We start from the raw sequence: 24,999 nt of genomic DNA on the forward strand, positions 1-24,999 counted from the left end.
GCAGCCCCGCAGGCACTTTCCCCGCACCCACCCACTCAACCAACAAACCATGGACAGCAGCATGGCCACCTACCTCGTCCAAGTGGCCACGGGCAACTTCCTCGGCGCAGGGACTATTGACTCCATTTACCTCTCCTTGGTGGGCACCAAGGGCAAGAGCCCCAAAACCATCCTGCAAAAATGGGGCCCGAATTTCCTCCCAGGATCGGTGAGTTGCGTGGGACGGGACGTGGGGTCAGGCGGAATTGGAGCAGAGCCCTTCTCCAAATGGAGAGCTGTTCCAATTCCCTGCACACTGCAGGAGTGAAAAGCAATATTTGATTTTCTCAAAGCAGCATTAAGTCACCAAATTTAGCTGAGCATCTTTCCTGCTTTTTTTTTGGGGGGGGGGAAGCCTTTTGGCTTGGAAAAGCTACGCGTGTTTCACCCTCAATGAAACCGCAGTTGTTGCTGTTTTAGTTTTTAAACTTGTAGGGATGTGGCCCAGAACTGAGATTTTGTTGCCCAGACTTTCCTCCCCTTTTTAGAAATGAAAGGCTGCCTTGGAGGAGCTGGGCTTTTAAGTGGCAGTGCAATAGAAGGGAGGGGACGCTTCACCCCTTCCCCGCCAGCCAGCTGTGTGGTTGCCACTCTTCCCTCTGTGGGATTCAAGAGGCAGGGCTACTCTGGCAGGGGATCCGTCCCGCCCCAAGCCCTCTTTGCAGCTTTTTACCTATTGCTGAAATCCTGGTTCCCATCGAAAGAGAGAAGTTGCTCAGTTGGGAAACCTTCCCCTCTAATTGGCCGGTTGTTGAGGTTTCTGTCGCAAGCAAAGTGGCCCTTGTGAGCACTGGCAGACCTAGGGTGGGGCAAACGGGGCAAATGCCCCAGCGCTGACCCTCTGGGGGCGCCTCCACCCGCCTCACCCCCCCCCCCATTTGTCCTTTTTTTTAAAGGAGAAGCAGTGCTCATGATCGCTCCTGGAAAAGCAGCAAAATGCTGGCAGGTTCTTTAGGCACTCCCTCCTCTCCTCTCCTCCAGCCTTGACCAATCCCAGGACACCCAGGGTGAGGGGCACGCTGGGAAATGTAGTCCCTGGGGTTAGGTTGCACATGGAGAGACGGGAGGGGAAAGCAGGCACAGGTTGTGTGAGGTGGATGAGGGAGGGAGGCTGTACAGAATGGCCCGTGGCTTGGGGGGGGGATTGTTCCGAAGGTGCTAAGGACTCTCCACTGGCTGAGTATCAGCCAAGCAGCTGACCTGCTTCTGCAGCCCTGCCCCTTCAGCCAATTTCTGTCTACTCAGAAGTAAGTCTCATTGTCTTCAATGGGTCTCACTTCCAGGTAACTATAAAGAGGATTGCAGCCTGAAAGTCATCTCCTTCCATTAAGAACTTTTTCTTCCCACTAGAAGTGTGCATCCTCTGGAAGGAGGGGCTTGGGGGTCTTAGCAAAGACCCACCCAGGCAAAGCCTGGGCAATGAGGGTTGGGTAGTCTAGGGTGACTTTTTGAGAAGTCCCTGGCACAGTGGAAAGCTGTTAGGCAGCCTCCCCCCAAACACACACATACACAACTTACAGGTACATATTAGAACCAAAGGGTGAACAAACATTCCTTTTCAGTTCATTATCATGTTTGATGTTAAGCACCAAAAAGAGAGGTGGTGGGTGGGGAAAATTAAAGGATGCTTCATGGTGAAACTGCTGGGGGGGGGGGGGAGGAGAGAACAGAGGCAGCTCTTCAACTTCTCTTCCATTGCTTTTGACATGAGAGAATCCCAGTCTCTCCAACCTTGATTTGATTCCCACAGCATCTCCCTGGTGCAAAAAGAACAACCGAATTCTTGCCTGTCCTAGAATGTCACTGTTAAAGGCATAGGAGACATGTGGGGATGGGACCCAAAGCAGGCTCCCACAGCAAGTGGGAAACTGTCTCAATGATCCTGTTTGCCTCCTAGCCTAGGCTAGCCCTGGAGTTTCCTGCCAATTTCATGAGTGCTGTGCACATCTTAGGAAGCATGGCCACTCTGCCAATCAAAGCTGTTTGAGTGTGTTTCTAACTGCTGCACCTTTTTTTTTGCTGCACCTTTGTTTTGTGTCTGATTTAAATATCATATGAGGTCATTTTCTGGGCATATTTGCTTAGGAGAGATCTGTGTTTATGTCAAATGCAAAACTAGAAACACAGGGAACTATGCCCCAGAAAAGAAGCTTGTGTTTTATGACGGTCTTGCAGGGTTAGATGCACTGATTTTAGTCCCTGAAAAATATCCTGTGCAAATGCACCATTCTGAGCATTACAGATTTCATATTATAATGATAACATGGTATACCTAACTCTATGGACCCAAACACCTTTACCTTGTAAGTAAATTTAATTTATTTCAGTGTTTACAAATAAATGTGCTCAGGATGATGATTTATGGGCAACTTCTTACATTGCGTTTTAAAGAGACAGAACACTTTAGGATGCAGTTGTCTCTGAGTGAATGCTTTTGATCAGATATTCTCAGAGTTCATAATGCTACTTAAGACAGAACTGTATGTGTGGGAGATGTGCCAAGATTGTAAAATATTCACGACCCTGTGACAACTTAGGGCCCAATCCTATCCAATGTTCCAGTGCCAGTGCAGCTATGCCAGTGGGGCATGCACTTCATCCTGTGGTGGGGAGGCAGACACAGAGGCCTCCTCAAGGTATGGGAACATTTGTTCCTTTACTTTGGGACTGCACTGCAGCTGCACTGGTGCTGGAAAGTTGGATAGGATTGGGCCCTAAGGCCTCAATCCTAACCTCACTTTCCTGGGAGTAGGACCAATTGAACACAATAGGACTTGCTTCTGAGTAGACTTGCTTCGGATTGTACCCTAACAAAGTAATGTGGCACAAGTTTTTGTAAGCTAAAGTTATTTCATCTACCATTTTTACATTGCTATCTTCTATAATACAGTAATAATAATAAATTCAATTAATTAATTAAATCATGGGGGGCCAAAAATGTTAGTTTGCCCTGCGTGACAGATGAGCTAGGTACGCCACTGCTTGTGGGGACATTTCGTTTTGTGTTGAAGAAAGCCCAGTTCGTGTCAACCTCCTGCCTAAATATTGTTTTCCCCCATCACTGACCAACCACCTTCAACACCTCTGGGGTTTCTTTCTCTCCCTGTGTGTGTGTGTGTGTGTGTGTGTGTGTGAGAGAGAGAGAGAGAGAAGTCCCTTGAACAGACAGTGTGGGCTTTTTTGAAAGACAGACTTGAGTGTGAGTGGCGTAGCTAGAGGGGGGAGCAAAGCACTAAGCACATGCCTCCATTTTGTTCTCACTGCCTGGAATGGTTCCAAAGGCACGGTACATTTAAGTGCCTGCAAAACTTAGTGCTTTGCACCCCCTCTAGTTAAGCCACTGTTGAACACTGTCCTGAACTGTTTGTCAAGCTGCTGCTTTGCTCTTTCCATTAAGGATATGCTAGAAAAGCACATTATCCTACAGCCCATTAACTGTCCAAAATGAGCTTCATCAGTTAGGGAACTGGCAGGCAGCACACCTGATGCCGGACACACTGTGTATGTAGTAGCGGAATCCAGCATCCTTGGGACTGGAGAGTTGCTGGATATCAGAATGTTGCATCCAGCTGCATGGACACCACCCCAACCCTCGCTGTAATAACACCAAATGAAGTTACTCGTCATCAATAGTGTAGCCGGGCAGGGGCGGTATGGTAAGTACTGCAGGCGCCTCAACACACTGTGTAAATGGACCCTCCCACTCACCTTTGGAGCCATTCCAGGCAGTGATGGCTACACTACTGCTTGCCATCACTCAATGCTGTCACCCACAGCCACTCAGAGAGACATCTGGGCATGCTGCAGTCTTGCAGACACTTGGAATTGCTGCTGGGTGTTGTGGGTTAATAGCATAGTGAAATTTTGGCCACCGTCTGGTTTTTAATAGAGCATTCCAGATCACCAAGTGCCGTCAATTACAGCTATGACTATATATTGGACTGTGCGTCAGGACCAAGGTGCCTGATTTAGCACCTGGAGACTCTGGGAAGGGAGGGAGGCTCTAAAGAGAGACCACGCCAGCATCTCATGCTTATACCAGGGCAAACAAAGGGACAGCAATTTACTAAGGACATGGAGTAGAAAGCAGGCAAGAAGGTGGTTGGTCTGCATGGGGGCTGCTTTGCTGGCTGGTTGTGTGGGCTGGAGATTGCCCAAGGCCCAATTCACCATAGAGCCAAGCAAGATGGTTGAGGACTTTGCACACCTGCAAAGAACCTGGGCAAAAGGACTAAATGAAGGAGAGGGTTTTCAACCAGGTCTGAAGCCAGAATAATTCTGGCTATCTTCTCTGCACCTACAGGATGCCCCTCTCACCCTCTGACCTTTCTGTTGTAGAAAACCGAATACAAGATCACCTGTGAGCATGACCTGGGTGAAATTCTGCTTGTCTGCCTCCACAAAGAACCTCTCCTTAATCTCAACATCCCAACCCTCTGGTACTGCAACTTTGTCAAGGTGCTGTCCCCACACTGGAAGACCTACACTTTTCCTTGCTACCAGTGGATTGAAGGCCGCCAGCTGGTGGAGCTCCGGGAGGGGGCAGGTAGGAGCCTGGTTCACCTGGTGCTCTTCTTTCCTTCCAACAGAGAAAAGCAGCAAAGGCCCCAGTTCTCAGCTTTGCACTTGAGTGTGAACAGACAAGGTGCTCTCATTGCATTTTGTTGACATTCTACTTCCATCTTCCCCCATATGCTGACGGCTGGTGTGCTCAGTTTGGAGAAATGTGCTTTAAGACATACTATGCTCCTTGCTGTGATGAATGCCAGCCTTTACTGCAGTGGTTCCCAAACTTTTCTGACTGGCAGCTCCCTTGACCTACTGGGCCATGGCTGCAGCTCCCCATTAGGACTACAATCCTATACATTTTATAGGGTGCCGGATTTCTTGCAAAGATTCTGTAGCTCCCCTGACTGGTTTCCATGGCTCCCCAGGGAGCCACAGCTCACAATTTGGGAACCATTGCCTTACAGCATTGTGGTGGGAGGGGGGCACACTTAGGGAAAAAATCCCCTTAGACTTTGGTGCCAGGAATTTCTTTCATGGCACCCTTACCAACGTGAGACTGCCATCCAACAAGAAATGCTTTTGTTGGTTCTCTAGTTCTCTTGAGTCTTTTGGAGTCAAGTCCAACTCTGTAGCCACTGAACCACACTGCCACTTATCACTAGCCATACATATTAGTAGACTGATCTCAATAACAGGTGATCCTGGTTTGTGGATTTCCCCTTGTTAGATGTCTTGGCGTTCTTCTTTCACAAGATGATGATGATGATAAAGTAATAATACTATAATACAAATAATGCATTTAAAGTACTTCACATGCCAAGTTCCTTACATCCCTGATAAGAGCTGGGTGCCTTCATTCACCTAGGGAGTGCGTGGCTGATGTGAGATTTGAACCCAGATCTCCTTGTGTCACAGCTTCTTGGTTCACCCGCTCTTGCATCGCCTGCTTTTAAGCAATAATTGGGCAATAAGTGACTTAGGGCACAAGCCTAACCAGGTCTACTCAAAAGTAAGTCCTGTTTTATTCAATGGGGCTTACTCTCAGGAAAGTGTGGTTAGGATTGCAGCCTTATTCTCTTTTGCTGCATTTCCCAGCATGTTTCTTAATCTTTACCATTTCTGCTCAGCCCACAAGTGTAGTCATTTGGTCCCTGTTGTGTATATGCAATATTGGGCAGAAATTGCTTAAGCAGGTCTTACCACAAATGTCTCTCAAAGCAGGCCATGCTGTAAACAGGAACAAGTAGACCCCTTTGCTATCCAGTGGCATAGCTAAAGTGCTTCCATTTTGCTCCCCCACCCAGAATGGCTTCGAAGGGGAGGGGGAAACCTGCTTGCACACCACAGGGAGGCTCCCTGCAAAACTGAGTGCTTTGCACCCCCCTCTAGCTACTCTACTACTGCCATCTCCAGGCAAGGCCACTAAGTAGTTACAGGCTGTTCCTAGACTAATTGGCAGTTAGTCAATTAGTAATTGCATCCAGAAATGAGCTCACCTATAGTGGTGGGAATCCCTAGCATGTATGCATTGCTGAAACAGAGACGCCTGCGTTGGCTCGGTCATGTCGCGAGAATGGTTGATGGCCGGATCCCAAAGGATCTCCTCTATGGAGAACTCGTGCAAGGAAAGCGCCCTACAGGTAGACCACAGCTGCGATACAAGGACATCTGCAAGAGGGATCTGAAGGCCTTAGGAATGGACCTCAACAGGTGGGAAACCCTGGCCTCTGAGCGGCCCGCTTGGAGGCAGGCTGTGCAGCATGGCCTTTCCCAGTTTGAAGAGACACTTGGCCAACAGTCTGAGGCAAAGAGGCAAAGAAGGAAGGCCCATAGCCAGGGAGACAGACCAGGGACACACTACACTTGCTCCCAGTGTGGAAGGGATTGTCACTCCTGAATCGGCCTTTTCAGCCACACTAGACGCTGTTCCAGAACCACAATTCAGAGCGCGATACCAGAGTCTTTCGAGATTGAAGGTTGCCAACAATAGTGGTGGAAGTCCTCCCTTGATCACACAGGTAGCTCTTGCCAGGTGTTGTGTCCTGGTTCTCACCTCTCTCCTGTGTCTTCCCGTTCTGTGGGGTGCAGTGCTGTTGGTCCCTGTTTTGCAAAGCTCCTGGGTGCTTTTTGCTGTTTTATCCCACAGGCCTTTCTTGGACTTTTTGATCCTGGAAACACAGCTGTGGCATCTTGCATAGTGTCTTTATACATTCCCTTGGCAGACACCTTCTTTTGGGGCCTCCACCCTTCAGGCTATGCAGTTTCAGGCCAAGACCATCACTTGTGTTCTGGCTGTGTAGGCAAAGGGTGGTTTGTGGGATTTTCCTTGCCTCCACCTCCTTGGAGAATCCCTGGATGCTTCTCCAATCACAAAGTGATGCTTCCAGCTGTGGCGGCTGCTCTTCCAAGAGGACGAGGCATTCCGCAGGACTGAGCTGTTCGCCTTGGCTGCCCTCCGCCCTGGAACATCTTACTTAGGTGTTGGGGTCTGAAGAATGCCTCGGCCTGATCCAACCTTTTTCTCTCCACCTGCCCTTCCAGGGAAGACACCTGCCATGGACACACTTCCCTTGCTGCAGCATCAGCGGGAGAAAGAGCTGGCTCACAGGAAGGCCTCCTATGAGTGAGTATCATGGATGGTGCTACTTGCAATGAAGCCCAGCGGTGGAATGTAGGGGCCATGGATGGTGGTGGGGGAGAATGCAGGTGTCTTGGTCCTTACTCCAGCTCTCAGGGAAGCACAGAGCATGAGTGGTCATCACTGTCTCCTGGTTCCTAATGATATCCATGTTCTTCTGTGCAAGCTGGAAGGTGTTTGCTGAGGGTGTCCCCCTCCGTCTCGATGTGGACTCCATTGAGGACCTGGACAAGAACATCAAGTTTTCTTTCACCAAAGCAGCTCTCTTCGCAAACCGCTCCAATGCCTCGTAAGTTGGGCTGAAGAGGAGGGGGGTGTAAATGATTGCTGGGAGGTGGGGAAAGCCGGGACACGGGCAGCCTAGCTGGTTTGGGGGAAAGCCGAGGACTGCCTAACCAAGGGCCCTCGGCTTCTCTGAAATTTCCTCCTCCAATCTGGTACAGCTTCTCAACTCCCACAGAAGTCAGGACTGTTTAAGAAGGTGGTTCCCGAGAAATATGAGCAAAGCCTTGCCTGTGTGGCTGGGATCTGGATGACTTTGCAGGGTTAGGCCCAGGAAGGAAACTTGTGGATGGTCTGGGCCTGTAGCAGGCTAATCTGGGCAACCTCAGTACAAGTTTATGGGGATGAGTGTGGTCTGCGATGACCACTTCAGCTCTCCTCTTTGGTAGAGTCTCGGAGGAAGGTAGACTGCGGAGAAAGGCATCTCCAGACATTTGCTGACTGGCAATCAAGAATCTTCTGTGGGGTTGTGGAACTCCTTGCCGCAGGATGTGGTGCTGGCGTCTAGCCTAGACGCCTTTAAAAGGGGATTGGACAAGTTTCTGGAGGAAAAATCCATTATGGGGTACAAGCCATGATGTGTATGCGCAACCTCCTGATTTTAGAAATGGGTTATGTCAGAATGCCAGATGCAAGGGAGGGCACCAGGATGAGGTCTCTTGTTATCTGGGGTGCTCCCTGGGGCATTTGGTGGGCCGCTGTGAGATACAGGAAGCTGGACTAGATGGGCCTATGGCCTGCTCCAGTGGGGCTGTTCTTATGTTCTTAACTACAATTCCCAGGAAGCCTTGCAGGTCTCTTGTTATCTGGCGTGCTCCCTGGGGCATTTGGTGGGCCGCTGTGAGATACAGGAAGCTGGACTAGATGGGCCTATGGCCTGCTCCAGTGGGGCTGTTCTTATGTTCTTAACTACAATTCCCAGGAAGCCTTGCAGGTCTCTTGTTATCTGGCGTGCTCCCTGGGGCATTTGGTGGGCCGCTGTGAGATACAGGAAGCTGGACTAGATGGGCCTATGGCCTGATCCAGTGGGGCTGTTCTTATGTTCTTATGAGAGAAAGGGAGCTAGAGAGGGAATGTGTTTTAAATTCTAGTGTGTGCCTTTGGTTTTGGCCCAAAGTCCAGTTATCGAGCAGGTTACATTTCCAAGGACCTTCAGAGATCCAAGGAAGAAAGAGTAATAGGGCGGAGAGAGTTTAGTCATTGCATTACTTTTTGTCTGTAACGGTTATCATTTTCCTACCCTGATTCATTTTTCCTCGGATATATCATTAAAGTATCTTGTTGGGTATTTGTATAAACTCGTTTATACAAATGTTGGGTTTATACAAATGTTGGGTATTTGTATAATCTCTCACCAAGCATGTGCTTGGTGAGAGATTCCTCTCCTGAAACTTTCCCCCTCTTCACCATTGACGAATAAGAAGAGGCTGGAGAAATAAAGGAGCACCTAACCCTTCCAGGGTGGCCTGAGGAGAGGATGTGGTCAGGATAAGGTAGTCCGTTTCCTTTCCAAATGTACCCCAAATGGGGCAGTTGATTATCTCAAGGAGTGAGAAGGAGGATGAAAAGGCAAAGGGCTGACCTTGAGATGAGTTCCATGAAGGGGAAACATAAAGGGGGGGATGGAAGACAGGCCTTTCAGAGTTTAGAGGGGTGGGGAGGGAGCTCTTAGGTATGTATAAGCTCTTGGTTTTAGAGGCAAGCTGCCTCTGATTGCCAGATGCAGGGGAGGGCACCAGGACACAGGTCGTGTCTGTTGTCTTGCGTGCTCCCTTGGGCATTTGGTGGGCCACTGTGAGATACAGGAAGCTGGACTAGATGGGCCCTTGCCCTGATCCAGCGGGGCTCTTCTTATGTTCTTATGAGTTACACAAAATGAATGTAGGAGTCTGGGAGATTTCAGGTGGGTCAACAGGAGGCAGAAGGAAGTTGCATGTGGAGCTCAGTGGGTCTGACAGTGATTGCATGCATGTCTCCTTCAAAATGTGGGTGGGGGAGGGAAGGTGTTCTCTAGCCACAGCTTCCCTTCACAAACCCTTCTTGGGGAAGTGGGTTCTTCTGCTGGTGGGGCTGCTTCCCATTCGTGCACTTTGTGGCGTAAGGAGATGGTGGCAACCTTTTTTCTGTCCTTAGCAAGGTGGAACTGAAGCTGAAAGGGTATTCTGACAGCCAAGAGTCCTGGCAGGAACTGAATGATATCAAGGATGTCTTCTGGTTCAACAAAACTGAAATGTCAGGTAAGATCCAATGTCACCCCCATACTGTGAAATTCACAATCCTAGAGAAGGCTGGGATTGAGTCTCCAGGAGTTCTGGTTCCTGTCTTGATTTAGCAGCAGGAGGCCTATGGGAAGCCAAACCTGAGAATCCTGGCGAAACGATGCCACCTACCCAGAGACTGTGATTTCGAACTGGCTTCCAAATAATTGGGACACAGTTATGTTCAGTGGTGTAGCAGTGAATTTTGAAGTATGGGAGCTTATCATGACACCTATGTAGCCACACCTCGCTAAGACTATACAACAACAACAAAATCAACTTTGCGTAAGTTCTTCCCCTGCCCAGTGGCACAGCTAGAGGGGGGTGCAAGGCACTAAGTTTTGCAGGGAGCCTCACCATGGCGTGCAAGCAGCCCCCCCCCTTGGAGCCATTCCAGCTGGTGGGTACAAAACAGAGGCATACACCTCCATTTTGCACCCACCGCCAGGTGTGGCCCCAAAGGGGGGAGCTGCTTGCATGCTTCGATCTGGCTCCCTGAAAAACTTAGTGCTTTGCATCCCCTCTAGCTATGGCACTACCCCTGCCAGTTATTCCTACTTTGAAACATTTTGAGCTCCATCTTTTAAGACTTCCCTTCTATGCACACTAGTATAGTATTGGCAACCTTCAGTCTCGAAAGACTATGGTATCGCGCTCTGAAAGGTGGTTCTGGCACAGCGTCTAGTGTGGCTGAAAAGGCCAATCCGGGAGTGATAAAAAACTGCTGCTTCCCGTGTTGTGCCGATGCCGTATGGCGAAGTTGGAGTGTCCTCTCCAGTGCGCGAAGCCTGGGTAAAGAAGGTATGGAGGATAGGCTGTTACCCATGCAGCAAATCCCCCCTCTCCACGTCGCTGGAATGGTCCAATGGAAAGGCAGAAGCCAATACGGTTGGTTCCAGCGGCGTCGCAGGAGTTGCCAGAACGTGACTGTGTTCAGCCATGAACTGCCTAAGGGACTCCGGCTCCTGATTTTGCCTCGAGGTTGACTCCTGAAGCCTTTTCCAGAACTGGATGTAGCCACAAGGCAGTGGAGGTTTGAGGTCAGAGTTTCCTTCTCTTAGATGAGCTGCCTTCCTAGGCTGACGAGTCCCATCTACCCGGTGGCTGTTTAGTCGCCTCTTACGACAAGTACAGCCAAACTGAGGGCCTATTCTTAGCCCCCAGCCCCCAGGGTATATGCACACACAGGGTATATGCACACTAACCTGGGAGTAAGCACCATTGAACTCAATGAGACTTACACCTGAGTAGACCTATTTAGGACCTATTTAGGACCTATTTAGGAGTGCGCTGTAAGTGAAGTATCTTTCATCCCAAACTCTTGGAGTGGGTGCACTAGTTTAAAACAAATATACAGTGCAAACGTGGAAAGACAAGATTAAAAAAAACAACACCCAAATTTAAAAGTATATGAGTGTGGAATCTCAATAATTCCCTACTTCGTTCCCTGAAGGACATGATCCAGACTTATTTCCTCCTCCTCCTCTTTCCCCATAAGCACAGCACACCCTCTCCTAGCTATGGTCATTTCTCGACCTATGAGTTCAGGGCAGACTAGTTCTTATACCCCTAGGCAAATTTCTCACTTTGTCTTCTGCTGAGCCTGACACCTCTTCTTGGCTAAGCTGCTTTGACAAAAATTCCAAAGGCAGCATCTAAGCCCACCTGCGAATGACATTGCTGCTCCTGATGTAGGGGAAGTCCAGAAACTGTTCCCTGCCTACCTCCTGCCCACTTGCCCATGTTTTTCCCTGTGCATTTCTCCTGCCCGCTCAGATCCTTCTGTTGTCATTCTGTGTTCCAGTCTATGTCACAGAACACTGGAAGGAAGATGCTTTCTTTGGATACCAGTTCCTGAACGGACTCAATCCCACTATGATCAAGCAATGCAAGGAGATCCCACCCAATTTTGCTGTGACTCAGGAGATGGTGTCCAGTTCCCTTGGGGACTCCACTCTGTCTGAAGAGCTGAAGGTATGTCTTTCAGGACACAGTCTTGGAGAAAAATCCTGTGCTGCTGGAGAGAGGGCTGCTGCCACAGCCCATTCCCAGCTCATCTTTGACTTTCCCCTTTCTTCAGTGTTTGTGCTCTTCTCCCCACACAGAAGGGGACCATTTTCATTGCTGACTACTGCATCCTGGAAAAAAACCCTGCAGGTCTAAACAACGGCCAACAGCAGTACATCACAGCCCCACTGTGTCTGCTGCATCTCTCAAGCAAAGGGCAGCTTCTGCCCCTCGCCATTCAGGTAATGGATCTAGTTGGTTGGGTGCTGGGAAGATGCCACATTCCTGCTGAGCCCTCTTGGTAGGAGGATATGGGGGGCGGGAGAAGTTCCTCAGCGTGGCAAAGGAGACTCTGGCAGGCTAGGGACAATCTGTACAGTCCAGAGCAAAATGACTGTTCTTTCCATTTATATTATTATTACTTATTAAAAGCGAGATCAGTGCCCAAAGTGTCAGGGTATCACCTGTTGCATTTCTGCCTGTCATGTATAAAGTAACACAAGCCCTGCCATAAAAAAAGGTTGCAAACTCAGTGGCATAGCTAGAGGAGGTGCAAAGCATTTTGCAAGGAGCCTCACTGTGGCATGCAAACACCCCCCCCCCGGACCCATTCCAGGTAGAGGGTCCAAAATGGAGGTGTGTGCCTTGACTGCCCATGTGTTCCATCCTAGATTCACCTCCGTTTTGCACTCACCACCTGGAATGACTCTGAAGGGGCTGGACGGCCGTGATTGCCGCTGGACGGCCGTCCCTCCCTGGGTCCGATTGGCTTGAAATTGCCCCCAAGCAGTTGGTGGTGATGCACGCCATGGGGAGGCTACCTACAAAACTTAGTGCTTTGCAGCTTAACTGCGCCACTGTGCAGACTTTTCACATCACATAGATAGCTTGCAATGTGCAGGGAGTACTGGATGGCGGGATATGCCAAGTAGTCTCTGCTGCCTCCACGTAAATGTTTTGCTTTCCCAGGCAGCCTGCCCTGGGCCTTGCTTACTTTTGTCTTTTCCTGCTTCCTGTTAGCTGAGCCAGACCCCAGGCCCAGAGGTTCCCATTTTCCTGCCCAGTGACTCGGAATGGGACTGGATCCTGGCCAAGACCTGGGTGCGCAACTCTGACTTCCACGTCCACCAGGCACTCACCCACTTGTTGCGGACACACCTGCTGGCCGAGGTGTTCACCATAGCGACTCTCCACCAGCTGCCCATGTGCCACCCCCTCTACAAGGTAAGATTTGGGTTGGGGAGAAGGCAGTAGTGGAGCTGTGTGGGGGTGGCGGCCCACTGAGTATTGCAGGCGCTGCAACTTGCCATCTAAGGGGGAACAGCAACCCTGCCTGGAATGGCTCTGATGGCGAGTGGGAGGGGCTGCTTGCACAACGTGCCTGCAGTACTTACTGCACCAGCCCTTGTAGCGACACTACTGGGAGAAGGGCTGTGAAGCGGGACATCATTCTGAACAAGGAACTTGCATTGTGGGGGTTCTGGGTGCAGAATCGCACACTTCAGTTTCCCTTTAAAAAAGACTTAAGTTCCCAGACCTAAAGAATGCGAGGTTTGTGACACACCACGAGCCTGTTAAAGGCTTGGAGAGGGGCCTATGCAGAGTTCCACTGCGCTATCGCCTTGAGTGCCACACGGTGGTACTTCCACCTCGGGTAGAAATTGTTCTAAGTATGCAGCGTAAATGAATGTGATGGGCAGTATTCAGGCCGTAAAATTCTGCACTTTTTCTCGGTCCAGAGTTTGGTTCAAGGGCAGAGTGTTCACACTGAGTCCTGGTTGCAAGACCCTGGGCTGGCCTTGGGGCAGTTTGACCAGTCTGGCCAAATTGGGCCTTGTGCCTGGAGGAGCCCAGCATTGGGGAAACCAGCAGAGCACCCACAGCAGCCAGTGCCTGGCCCCTCGCTCTGTGGCTGATGCTCCAGCAGGGAATCTTCCAAGTTAAGGCATTGCAAGGGGAGTGCGGAGTGGAGTGGAGCATTGCCGCTGGACGGCCCTCCCTCCCTGGGTCCGATTGGCTTGAAATTGCCCCCAAGCAGTTGGTGGTGGTGCTGCTGTCAGGTTCCTCACCACTGCTGTTCATCCTGGTGAGTAGGGGGAGCCCGGTGGGGGTGGGGCCCCCATAAAAATGTTTTGCATTGGGCACTGCAGTTTCTAAGGCCAGCCCTGACAGGACTAGCCCATCCAGCTGTCTCAGGGCCCAGTCCTATCCAATTTTCCAGTGCCGGTGCTGCTGTGCCTATGGGGTATGCACTGCCTCCTGCGTTGGGGATGCAGAGGCCTCCTTAAGGTATGGGAACATTTGTCCCCTTACCCCGGGTGCTGGAAAGTTGGATAGGACTGGGCTGTCAGGCAGCAACGTGGTTTGGAGGAGGGCTCCTCTGCCACCCTTCCTCCTCCTGCTCCTCCCTGGAAAGGGAGAGGGAAGCAGAAGGAAGAGGGAGTGTGGAGCTGGGGAGTGGTGAGCCTTGACTCAGCCTTTCCTGGGTGAAGCCAGCTCTGCTTTAGGACAGGGTCAGCAGAGCCCTGGAGCAGACTGACTGCCCCTCTCCCCTTCCCTCTGCAGCTCCTGATCCCCCACACTCGCTACACCCTGCACATCAACACCTTGGCCCGGGAACGCCTCGTTTCAGCGGGCGGAGTCTTTGACAAGGTAAGCAGACGTGCTGCGGCGCAGTCTTGGGTTCAAGCGAAGGGTCTCCTCTGGTCAGCTGTGACTCCTGTTTCCCCCCCACTTTTCCAGTTCACGGCCACCGGCTTCAAGGGCTTGGCTGAGCTGCTCCGAAAGGGCACTGCAGCCCTTACGTATTCCTCCCTCTGCCTCCCGGAGGAACTTGAGGCTCGTGGTGTGTCCTCGCTCCCCAATTACTACTACAGGGATGACGGTCTGAAGATCTGGGCGGCTGTGGAAAGGTCAGATGGGGCAGGCAGCAGGGCTGCAATGGATGTAGCGACGGAGGGGTCATCCTCACTTTCCCCCAAGTTAATTCCAAGTGAACTTTTGTAGGAGGGGAAAGAGGGCAGTACGTCTACTCAGCCAAAACCTTTGCACAAATGTCAAAGGAAGCGGAAGGAATTTGGGAAGATAAGTGCTGCATCTCAGGGCCTTGTCTAGCGTGGTGGCTACATTTTTCCTTAAAGAAACACAGAAGGCACATTTTGGAGACACCCATCCAGTGGAACACCTGCAGATATTTCCAGAAGTCAGAAAAACGTTGATAAATTTTAATGAAATTTATCAAGGTGGTGTCCAGTAGCTCTTGCTCATAATAGCCTTAATCCACTAATTCTAATTTATTTATGTACATACCAGTGATGTATTCAAGTCTTTTACTCCAAGTCTCAAGTCTGGGATCCAACTTTAACAGAAAAAGGGAGGAGGAGGTGGTGGCAGCAGTGGCGTAGCTAGAGGGGGTGCAAAACACTAAGGCAAGTTCGACAAGGCTTTATTTAAACAAGGCTGTGCTGTTAATCAGCTTTATCAAGATTGCATTTTAGAGTGCTGGACAATCCACTCTGTTATTAACAGTATTTATATACTGCTTTTCAACTAAAAGTTCACAAAGTGGTTTACAGAGGAAATCAAATGACTAATGGCTCCCTGTCTCAAAAGGGCTCACAAAGATGCAAAGCAGCAGCAGAAAGCCACTAGAAAATACACTGCTGGGGTGAGGAGGGGCAGTTACTCTCCCCCTACTAAATAAAAGAGGAACACCCACTTGAAACACCCACTTGATTAGACCCAGTTAGCAGGGGTCTAATCATGTTATGTTACTAATTACGTTCCTGAACGAAGGCCAGCAAGTAGGTCTCTAAAAATATACAAGTCTTGAGTCGTGTCAGTGCGTCATTTATGTGGAGTCAAGTCATTGAAGCTACTTGAGTCTATCGACTCGAGTCTACATCACTGGTATATACTGCCCTCGATGTGCCTGGTTCTTGACAACAGAAGTGAAGACATGTCACTGACCTGAGGAGCTTACAATCTAAAATAGACTTCACATATTCTTCCCTGCCACCATTCCTTCCTGGCTTCCATTGTACCCCACAAGACGTTTTTGTTGTTGTTGTTGAGCTTGGCGGAGGCATCTTGTCTGTGGGGTGGGCGACCAGCTGTGGGCCCCACCTTGGGCCCCTTTGGGCCCCACCTTGCAGGCTGAACACCTTTTTCTCTTCCTTTCCACTTTTCTTTTTAGGTTTGTCTCCGGCATTGTCGATTTCTATTACAAAAATGATGACTCGGTGCAGGGAGATCCTGAGCTGCAGGCCTGGATAGCCGAGATCTTCACCAAAGGCTTCCTGAGTCAGAAGTCCTCTGGTATGGTCCCATCCCCTGTGGGGCTAGGATCTCCCCCCCCCCCCCACCCAGCAATGGGCAGGGAGGGCTAAGGGTTCATCAAAGCAATGATGCAATGCTGTTCAGAGCGCACGACTGCTGTTCAGATAATTTTTAAAACATCTGACATATATGATGGCCAATAGATCAAGCCATGAGAGTGGGATTGGGACCTCTGGAAAGGGGGTTCTGAAGAGGGAAACAAATCTCTCAGCTGGCTCATGGAAGGTGGAATTGAGGGCCATTAATGGATACAGTACTTCCTTCATCATTTAAAGCTGAGCAATTACAAGCATGAAGACTTGTATTGGCAACCTTCAGTCTCGAAAGACTATGGTATCGCGCTCTGAAAGGTGGTTCTGGCACAGCGTCTAGTGTGGCTGAAAAGGCCAATCCGGGAGTGACAATCCCTTCCACACCGGGAGCAAGTGCAGTCTGTCCCTGGTCTGTCTCCCTGGCTATGGGCCTTCCTTCTTTGCCTCTCTGCCTCAGACTGTTGGCCAAGTGTCTCTTCAAACTGGGAGAGGCCATGCTGCACAGCCTGCCTCCAAGCGGGCCGCTCAGAGGCCAGGGTTTCCCACTTGTTGAGGTCCACTCCTAAGGCCTTCAGATCCCTCTTGCAGATGTCCTTGTATCGCAGCTGTGGTCTACCTGTAGGGCGCTTTCCTTGCACGAGTTCTCCATAGAGGAGATCCTTTGGGATCCGGCCATCATCCATTCTCATGACATGACCGAGCCAACGCAGGCGTCTCTGTTTCAGCAGTGAATACATGCTAGGGATTCCAGCACGTTCCAGGACTGTGTTGTTTGGAACTTTGTCTTGCCAGGTGATGCTGAGAATGCGTCAGAGGCAGTGCATGTGGAATGTGTTCAGTTTCCTCTCCTGTTGTGAGCGAAGAGTCCATGACTCGCTGCAGTACAGAAGTGTACTCAGGACGCAAGCTCTGTAGACCTGAATCTTGGTATATTCTGTCAGCTTCTTGTTGGACCAGACTCTCTTTGTGAGTCTGGAAAACGAGGTAGCTGCTTTAGCATGAAGACTAGACCCTGAATAAACAAACCAACTGATTACTGATGGGGGTAAAATGTGCATTGATTGGTTGAAGGCATACAAAGGGGTGGGTGTGCCCATGCGCTTTAAATGTGCAGGGATTCACTCCCAGTTAATACCCATTGAGAATGTGGCTTGTCTCTTCCGTTTCGCAGGCATCCCCTCCTCCTTCAGTACTGTGAGAGAACTCAAGAAGTTCCTGACTATGGTGATTTTCACCAGTTCGGCTCAGCATGCAGCTGTGAACAGTGGACAGGTAGGAGAAGGTGCACCTCTCTTTGCATCTGGCGGTCTGAATACAGACAACTAATAGGGCATCTCTACATGGCAAAAAACCAATACTAGTTTTTCAGTGTCGTGGCTTGAACCCTCATTGTACTGTCACAGCTTCCCCAAAAGAATCCTGAGAAATGTGGTTTGGTGAGGGCTCTGAGAGTCGAGGTTCCCAGGCCAGGCTCCTGAACAGCCGTTCCCATGGAGAGAATGACTCTTAAACTAGTGTGTGCTGCAGAGATGGAGAGCCAGCGGTGCTATTCATGTCTTTGTGCCTGTCCTCCACCACTGGGAAGGGGCAGAGAACCATGGCTTACGTGGTCTGAGAGTGATGAGCAGGTCATTGTCTGCAAAGGGGCCACATTCAAGTGACAAATGGTGGGGCGGCATTCATAAGCTTGCGCCTTCCACTGTGGTCGTGAGAACTGGGAATGAGGCCCTGGATTTTGTGTTGCCTGGCAACCAGCATTAGAAGCAGATGGAGCTCCTCAGAAAGGATGGGGTCCCATGGCTTCTATTGTCTGGTGACCAGCATAGCCAGAGATGGAGCATGGCCGTTTTTGAGTGTTGCCTAGCAACACAAATAGTGTGGCCTAGAAACAGCAGCAGTGAGGGGCAAAAGGCTAGTAGACTTAAGGGCCCAATGCTTATCCAACTGTCCCGTGTTGATGCAGCCACAATGCAGACCCGTTCCCTCACCTTGAGGAGGCTTCCATGACTGCCCCTCCACCTTAGGGTAAAGCACACACCCCATTGACATGGCTGAATCGGTGCTGGGAAAGTTGGATAGTTCAACCCTAAATTAGTAGTACATAACCACATAGTGTAGACATGGAAACTAGAACATCTCAATGTTCCATCCTTAAGATGGATGAATAAAGAGAGATTTTATATGGAGACACCTTTGAAAAGGGGATTCCATAAATTGAATAGAGGGCTATCAATGGCTAATAGTCATGGTAGCTAAATGAAACCCCCATGCTCAGAGGCAGTCTACCTATAAATAGCAATTCTTGGAGGCAGCTGCATTGGGCTATTGCCTCCATGCTGTGCTATGGGCTTTTCAGAGGCCCTTGGCTGGCCAGTGTGTGAAATAGGAAGCTGGACTGGTGGACACACCAGGTTGTAAACCCCACATGTATACTCAACAGTTCCATTTTAATGGGCTTTACTCCCTATTAAGTGTGCTTAGGATTGCAGCCATACTCTGATCCAGCAATGACCTTCTCATGTTCCTTACAACTGGAATTTTTGACTGCAGTATGATCTGGGTGCCTGGATGCCCAACTTTCCTCCGTCCATGAGGAAGCCCCCGCCTAAGACAAAGGGCACGGCCAACTTGAAGGAGTACAAAGACACTATCCCTGCGATCAACACCACCTGCAACATCCTGAGTGTCTTGTGGCTGCTGAGTGCCAACCCAGGAGACATGGTGAGTGTTCTGGGGTGTGCAAGGAAACCAGGGGGATGGCAGCAATGGAGACAGCAAGGCCCACACCTGTGATGTTCCAGAATCATCCAGCCAGGCAACTATGTTTGTCAATGACTGTAGGAGGAGCTGTTTGAGTGGATATGGTGTTAGGCATCACCTGCTCCCGCATTTGCGCCCCAGTCACCACCTTTAAGAGAGTGCACAAGGTAGCGCCTGCTGGGCCCAACACTGGCTTGCTTCCCTCCAGCCTCCTCCAAGTCCAGCACTTCCTGTTTAGTGGCTTTCTGAAAATGCCTGCAGCACCATCTGGGGAACGGTGTCTGGAGTGGCCCCAAGACAGTGGAGACACTCTAGACCCCCCCACTCACTGTCCTCCCCTTGAGTCTTCTGCCTTCTCGTTCACCAGCCAGGCCCTGCTGCTTTCATACCCAGAGTGAGCAGGAGCAGCCAAGGCAAGAGAGTTGGAGGTGGAGGTGAAGCTGGCTGTCAGTGGTAGAGGATGGAAGTGCATGAGTGTGTTGGCATGTCACTCAAAGCCACAGATAGACCTGGCCTCTGCTTTGAGATTCCCAGGGTGGAGTCCAGGTCTACTGGCCACTCAAAGCGAAGGGTAGATTCTGGCCCCCACCTCAAAATCCCTGGGGACGGCCAGGTCTACCGGCTGCTCAGTGGCACATTTCACCTGGGACAGACACTCCACCCTGCCCTTGGTATGCTGCTGCTATGTTGCCGCAGGCTCTGGTTCGTCTTGGGCCAAGCCTGCATGGAATGAAAAAAGGGTGTGTGTGTGTTAGTTTGTAGCCCCTGGAAGTCTACTGTGCTAGCCTTACCTATACAGCCTGTTACACTGGCCATGTGCTGGTCATGCTCCGCTTGCTTATCCGCTGCCATGTGCTTTCTTTTTAAGATACCCCTGGGGAATTACCCTGATGAGCACTTCACAGAGGATGAGCCCAAAAACCTCATAGCAGCCTTCCAGAAACACCTGAGCAAGATCTCCCAAGAAACTGAGGAAAGGAATAAGTTGATCCCCATTGTCTACAAGTATCTGAACCCCCCTGAGATAGAGAACAGTGTTTCCATCTGAGCAGGGGGTGGGGAACAGGTTCAGCACTGGGCTGCCTTCTTCTCCTGACCTCTTGTTGGTGTATCTTTTCAAGACCATGGTGGTATAGCAATTAGAGTCCCCTACCCCTCTCATTTGTTTCCCATACCCCCAGTTAAGAATCTCTACTCTATGTCTGATCAATTAAAAAAAATGTTGTTAGATTATTATCACTGATTATTATCACCCATGGGGGGAGGTCTGTAGTCATAAAGTCAAGGACCCCTGAATTAGAGCATCTGACTAGGACTGGAGAGATATAGGTTCAAGCATCTTCCTCACTACTTCACAGGGTTGTTTGTGATGATCAAATGGGGAAAGAGAATCATGTGTGGCCCTCTGATATCCTTGGAGAAGAGTGAGATACAAATGTAATCTCGTAAAAAACATCTCGGTATAGATGGTGTTTCATTGGAGGAGTTTGTTTTACCTGTGTAGGGGATGCTGTTTGTTAACGGAGATCTCAGCTTTGGTCTAAACATTTAGTAGTGAAAAGAGTTCGTTGCCCCTGTTGGTGGAGGTGGGGGTGTAGGGACTAGGGGGGAACAGCAACTTTCTCTTCCCCAGTGCAAGCTGCCCTTCTGGAGGCAATTGATAAGGAAAAGAAGCTCTCTGGGGCTGTGAAGGAAAGAGGGCAAAACAGAGGCAGTGCCTAGTGGATAGAGGTGACCTTTCTCCCTTGCTCCTCTTACTTCAGACTAGGGTTTACTTGGAAGTTGATTGTCTCCCTGCAGCCACCACCAAGTGGGAAGCCTCTGTCCTTGATTAGCAAAGAGCCCCACAATCCAGCAGTTGGGGGGGGGTTAGAAAATGAGCAGTAGTGAAATGCGACAGTCCAAGAGGTGTGACAACCTGCTCTTCCTCAAACGGACATACCAGGCAGGCAAAGCAGTGAAACTACCAGAAGTGAGCTGAAAGGTGGAAGGAACAAAGCATTAGATGGGAGGCAAGCAATTAGAACAGGGCAAGAATCAAAAATCAGCAGGTGCAAAAAAGGTGGGGCTGTTGGCGAAGCAACACACCGAAGCATCTTTTGGTGATCTTTTGGTGGAAATGGAAAAGGTGCAAAAGAGAGCGACTAAGATGATTACGGGGCTGGGGCACCTTCCTTATGAGGAAAGGCTACGGCGTTTGGGCCTCTTCAGCCTAGAAAAGAGACGCCTGAGGGGGGACATGATTGAGACATACAAAAGTATGCAGGGAATGGACAGAGTGGATAGGGAGATGCTCTTTACACTCTCACACAACACCAGAACCAGGGGACATTCACTAAAATTGAGTGTTGGGCGGGTTAGGACAGACAAAAGAAAATATTTATTTACTCAGCGTGTGGTCGGTCTGTGGAACTCCTTGCCACAGGATGTGGTGCTGGCGTCTAGCCTAGACGCCTTTAAAAGGGGATTGGACACGTTTCTGGAGGAAAAATCCATTACGGGGTACAAGCCATGATGTGTATGCGCAACCTACTGATTTTAGAAATGGGTTATGTCAGAATGCCAGATGCAAGGGAGGGCACCAGGATGAGGTCTCTTGTTATCTGGTGTGCTCCCTGGGCATTTGGTGGGCCGCTGTGAGATACAGGAAGCTGGACTAGATGGGCCTATGGCCTGATCCAGTGGGGCTGTTCTTATGTTCTTAAACTACAATTCCCAGGAGGCCTTGCAGGTCTCTTGTGATCTGGTGTGCTCCCTGGGGCATTTGGTGGGCCGCTGTGAGATACAGGAAGCTGGACTAGATGGGCCTATGGCCTGATCCAGTGGGGCTGTTCTTATGTTCTTATGACCTTCAAAAAAAGCAAGGGTTGGGTGTGCCATCTGTCTCACTGGAGGGTTTAGAAATTCCTGGGTGTCCCTGTCCACCCCTGGACCCAATGACCTTGGCTGCCTCGTCAGCTGTTGCATTCCAGTCCCAGGAGAGGGGCTGGCTGTTCTCAGGGAAGCCAGCTGCAAAGACAAGAATCCACAAAATGACTGGTGGGCTTTTTTATTCAGCCTTTCTGCAAGGAAGCTGCACCCCAGGACAACGGCTGTTGCAGTAGGAAGCTGTCAGCAGCCTTGTGTGGATGCTGAGGCATCACAGAAGCCTCGGGGGGGGGGGCCCCTCAGGCAGTCCAAGCCAAGTGGAAAAATAGCCTTCCCAAATGGGGGTTTTCATCCAGGAGCTTAGCGACACCTGGGTGTGGTGTACTGTGCTCTCAAGTGCACAGCAGGTGCCAGAAGCCACATGAGAAGACCATTGCGAGTTTTCTCAGCAGCGCTTAGCCTTAAACACACCTACAGGCTGATGAGGGCGCACTCCTTGAGTCATGCTTTAGGTGTGCCAGGAGGTGTTAGCTGCAATCCAGCGTTGAAGAGCAACTGCTGTTGGCTCTACGTATATGGTTAGATTCCTATAGGAAGCATGCAGGTTCTTTGAAATAAAGACAGACAATGAATTCAAGCCACATTTACTTCAGTACAGTGCCAAAAATGAGAGCATTCTTCAGCACAGCACATGAAAAACAAGCTCTGTCTAAGTACCAGGACCAGAGCTGCCACATGGACCACCTCCCACAAATCCCCCACAGAACTTGGAAGCCCCAACCTGGAGGTTTTCTCACAGCTTGTGGCTCTGAGGGGGTGGCCTATTTTCTTCCGGTGGTGTCCAGCCCAGTTCTCTGCTGGCTGAGGGGCTTCTGGTGCAACTCTGTGAGTAGGCCTTGCATTGTCACCATTTTCTTCTACACATGAGGTTGTGCGCTGCTCAACGCAGTTCACAGTGACAATGATTCTTTGGCCCACCGCACCAGCCTGCCTTGTTGCCTGGCCAAGGTCCCTCTCCAGTTGCTGTCCTCACACATGTTCAATAGTCCTGTTTCAGGAAACTGGCACGGTGTGATTTACCTCATCAGGTACACTCATCAATAGCATGCAGTGTGCACAATGATGTCCAGGGCACCCTGCACTTTTCAACACTGGGTGGAGCAGAGGCTCCATAAGGCTGCCCTGCTGCCCTCTCCATTGATGTCCTTCAAGACACTCCTTTCTTTGAGGGCTGGAAGATGGTGCACCTACATGGATGTGCTGTTTTCCACCTCAGGAGGGTTGAGGTAATGGTATGGCAAGGGCAGGTGCTGGTTCCTTGCCTCAATCTCCTTGGAAATCTGTGCCAGGCGGAGCTGGAAAGTGGCAATGAGCTGCTTTGGTTTCTCCTCAGTGAAATGTTCATCAGGGTAGCACCCTAAAGGCCTCTGGGAGAAGAGGAAAAGAAACCACTGTGAGGGCCCATCATGACAACCAGAATAGGCAGCTGAATGTGCAGAACAGCCCTCTTGAAGGAAAATGTCCCAACTGTATTTTCTAGTGGTTATTTAACACCCCCCCCCCCGCCCGTTTCTGGAAAGTGGCTTGTAGCAGTTGAGGCCCCCAAATCTCCCTTTCTTGGTGCATGAGATCCCTCTCCCATCAGGGCATCAGAACCCCAAACTGTCTGCTTGTCCACACCCAGGCTCTTTCCGCGAAAGGCAAGAGGGGCTTCAGCTCTACAAGCCCTGGCTCCTCTCACTTTTTCTTCTGACCAGTGGCATAGCTAGAGGGGGTTCAAAGCACTAAGTACTGCAAGGAGCCTCACCACAGCATGCAAGCAGCCCCCTCCCCTTTGGAGTCCTTCTGGGCAGGGGGAGTAAAATAATAATAATAATAATAATAACTTTATTTCTACCCCGCCTTTCTCCCCGAAGGGACTCAAGGCGGCTTACAACATATTAAAAACAATTTAAAAAACAAATAAAAACATATTAACACATACTAAAAACAGCAGTCAGAGTAAAAAAAATAGGTAAAAAGAGCATAGAGCAGCAGCAAGTCATAAAAGAATCAGGCCTGTAAAAAAATATTAAAAGATGTTAAAAAGATGTTAAAAGGCCAAGAACTCAGAAGGCCTGTTTAAACAGAAGGGTCTTCAGGCCTTGCCGAAAGGTCTCAAGAGAGGGAGCCATTCTTAAGTCTAAATGGAAATCTGAAGCCCCTGTTCCCTTTCACAGAAAGAGCCTAGGTGTGGACAAGCAGGCGTGTTAGGACACCTGCAGTACTTAACGCACCCCCCTAAAGCTATGCTACTGGGAACCCTGTTTGTGCCAGGTTGAAGATTAAACCAACGGAGTGTTCATTAGCTCTGACTGTGAATGGGACTGGTGGACTCTGGTGAGCAAAAGCTCCCGCCCACAACTCCTAGTGCAACGTCTTCCTCTCACATTCTTACCTGGTCTCCCGGCTCCCGGCTCAGCATCCAAAGGATTAGCAGAGTGTAACAGGTGGTGCTGACATCTGGCAGAGTCTCCAGAATGGTCTCAAAAGTCATGCTGCCCTTGGATTTTGGCGGTGGCTTCCGCATGGATGAGGGGTAGTTGGGCATCCAGGCCCCAAAGTCGAACTGGAGAAGAAAGGAGGCTGGAGTGAGAGACCCTCCCATGAATGCCACCACATTGGAGCCTTGGGGCCCTGCTTTCGCAATTGTCTGGAAACAGAAGTCAAATGGACTTCAATGGTACCACTGGACTTTATCTAGTGCAGCATTATCTACTAGTGCTTGTTTCCATGGCCCAGATCCTTCTGCTGTCTTACTCCACAATCCCACTGTCCCGATTCACCATAAAAACTGAGTGAGGAATTCCAGAGAAAAAAGTTGCTGTGGAAATCAGAGTAACAAACCACTAAGTTGACTTTACACACACACACACACACACACACACACACACACACACACACAGAGTATATATACTCTTTCTTTCAAGAACCACAACATTCAGGTGTTTCTTTCTGATCTGGTTTCACATTCTGGCCTCCATCCTCCCACGCTCAGAGCAGATGGAATAGCTCAGCTTCAGCTTGTCAGCTGCTTCAAGGTCGCACTGTGCCGGTGGCTGCAAACTGGCGACCTTGTGGATGTTATCTTCAGGCAAATGGAGGCTCTACCCTCTAGACTAGGGGTGCCCAAACCCCGGCCCGGGGGCCACTTGCGGCCCTCGCAGCTTCTCAATGCGGGCCTCAGGGATCCCCCAGTCTCCAATGAGCCTCTGGCCCTCCGGAGATT

The 24,999-nt window shown here is 50.1% G+C and overlaps 2 protein-coding genes across 2 annotated transcripts in view; one reads left to right on the forward strand and one right to left on the reverse strand.

Annotated features, from left to right (window-relative positions):
• The first annotated feature begins 61 nt into the window (after positions 1 to 61).
• LOC136651093 (hydroperoxide isomerase ALOXE3-like) lies at positions 62 to 19,911 on the forward strand. The gene is made up of 14 exons (XM_066627215.1): positions 62 to 208; positions 4,378 to 4,585; positions 7,090 to 7,171; positions 7,353 to 7,475; positions 9,602 to 9,705; positions 11,531 to 11,700; positions 11,832 to 11,975; positions 12,754 to 12,957; positions 14,299 to 14,385; positions 14,476 to 14,645; positions 15,929 to 16,050; positions 17,275 to 17,375; positions 18,654 to 18,824; positions 19,732 to 19,911. The coding sequence occupies exons 1-14, from the start codon at positions 62 to 64 to the stop codon at positions 19,909 to 19,911; spliced, it is 2,013 nt and encodes a 670-aa protein (XP_066483312.1).
• Positions 19,912 to 22,978: 3,067 nt separating this feature from the next.
• The window catches only part of LOC136651084 (hydroperoxide isomerase ALOXE3-like), a 17,321-nt gene continuing 15,300 nt past the window's right edge, over positions 22,979 to 24,999 (reverse strand). The window contains exons 13-14 of the mRNA XM_066627197.1: positions 24,169 to 24,339; positions 22,979 to 23,158 (exon numbers count right to left, since the gene is read on the reverse strand). Of these exons, the coding sequence (XP_066483294.1) occupies positions 22,979 to 23,158; positions 24,169 to 24,339 (351 nt within the window). The remainder of the gene's footprint in view (positions 23,159 to 24,168; positions 24,340 to 24,999) is intronic.

Source organism: Tiliqua scincoides, chromosome 5 (genome assembly GCF_035046505.1).
Source record: "Tiliqua scincoides isolate rTilSci1 chromosome 5, rTilSci1.hap2, whole genome shotgun sequence".
NCBI lineage: Eukaryota > Metazoa > Chordata > Lepidosauria > Squamata > Scincidae > Tiliqua > Tiliqua scincoides.

What these genes read in the sequence shown, in the direction of transcription:
- LOC136651093 (XM_066627215.1), top strand. Translation starts at nt 62, where the DNA reads ATGGCCACCTACCTCGTCCAAGTGGCCACGGGCAACTTCCTCGGCGCA. An exon ending in TTCTGCCCCTCGCCATTCAG is followed by an intron (nt 11,976 to 12,753) that starts GTAATGGATCTA and finishes GCTTCCTGTTAG; the next exon opens with CTGAGCCAGACCCCAGGCCC. An exon ending in CCTGAGTCAGAAGTCCTCTG is followed by an intron (nt 16,051 to 17,274) that starts GTATGGTCCCAT and finishes TCCGTTTCGCAG; the next exon opens with GCATCCCCTCCTCCTTCAGT.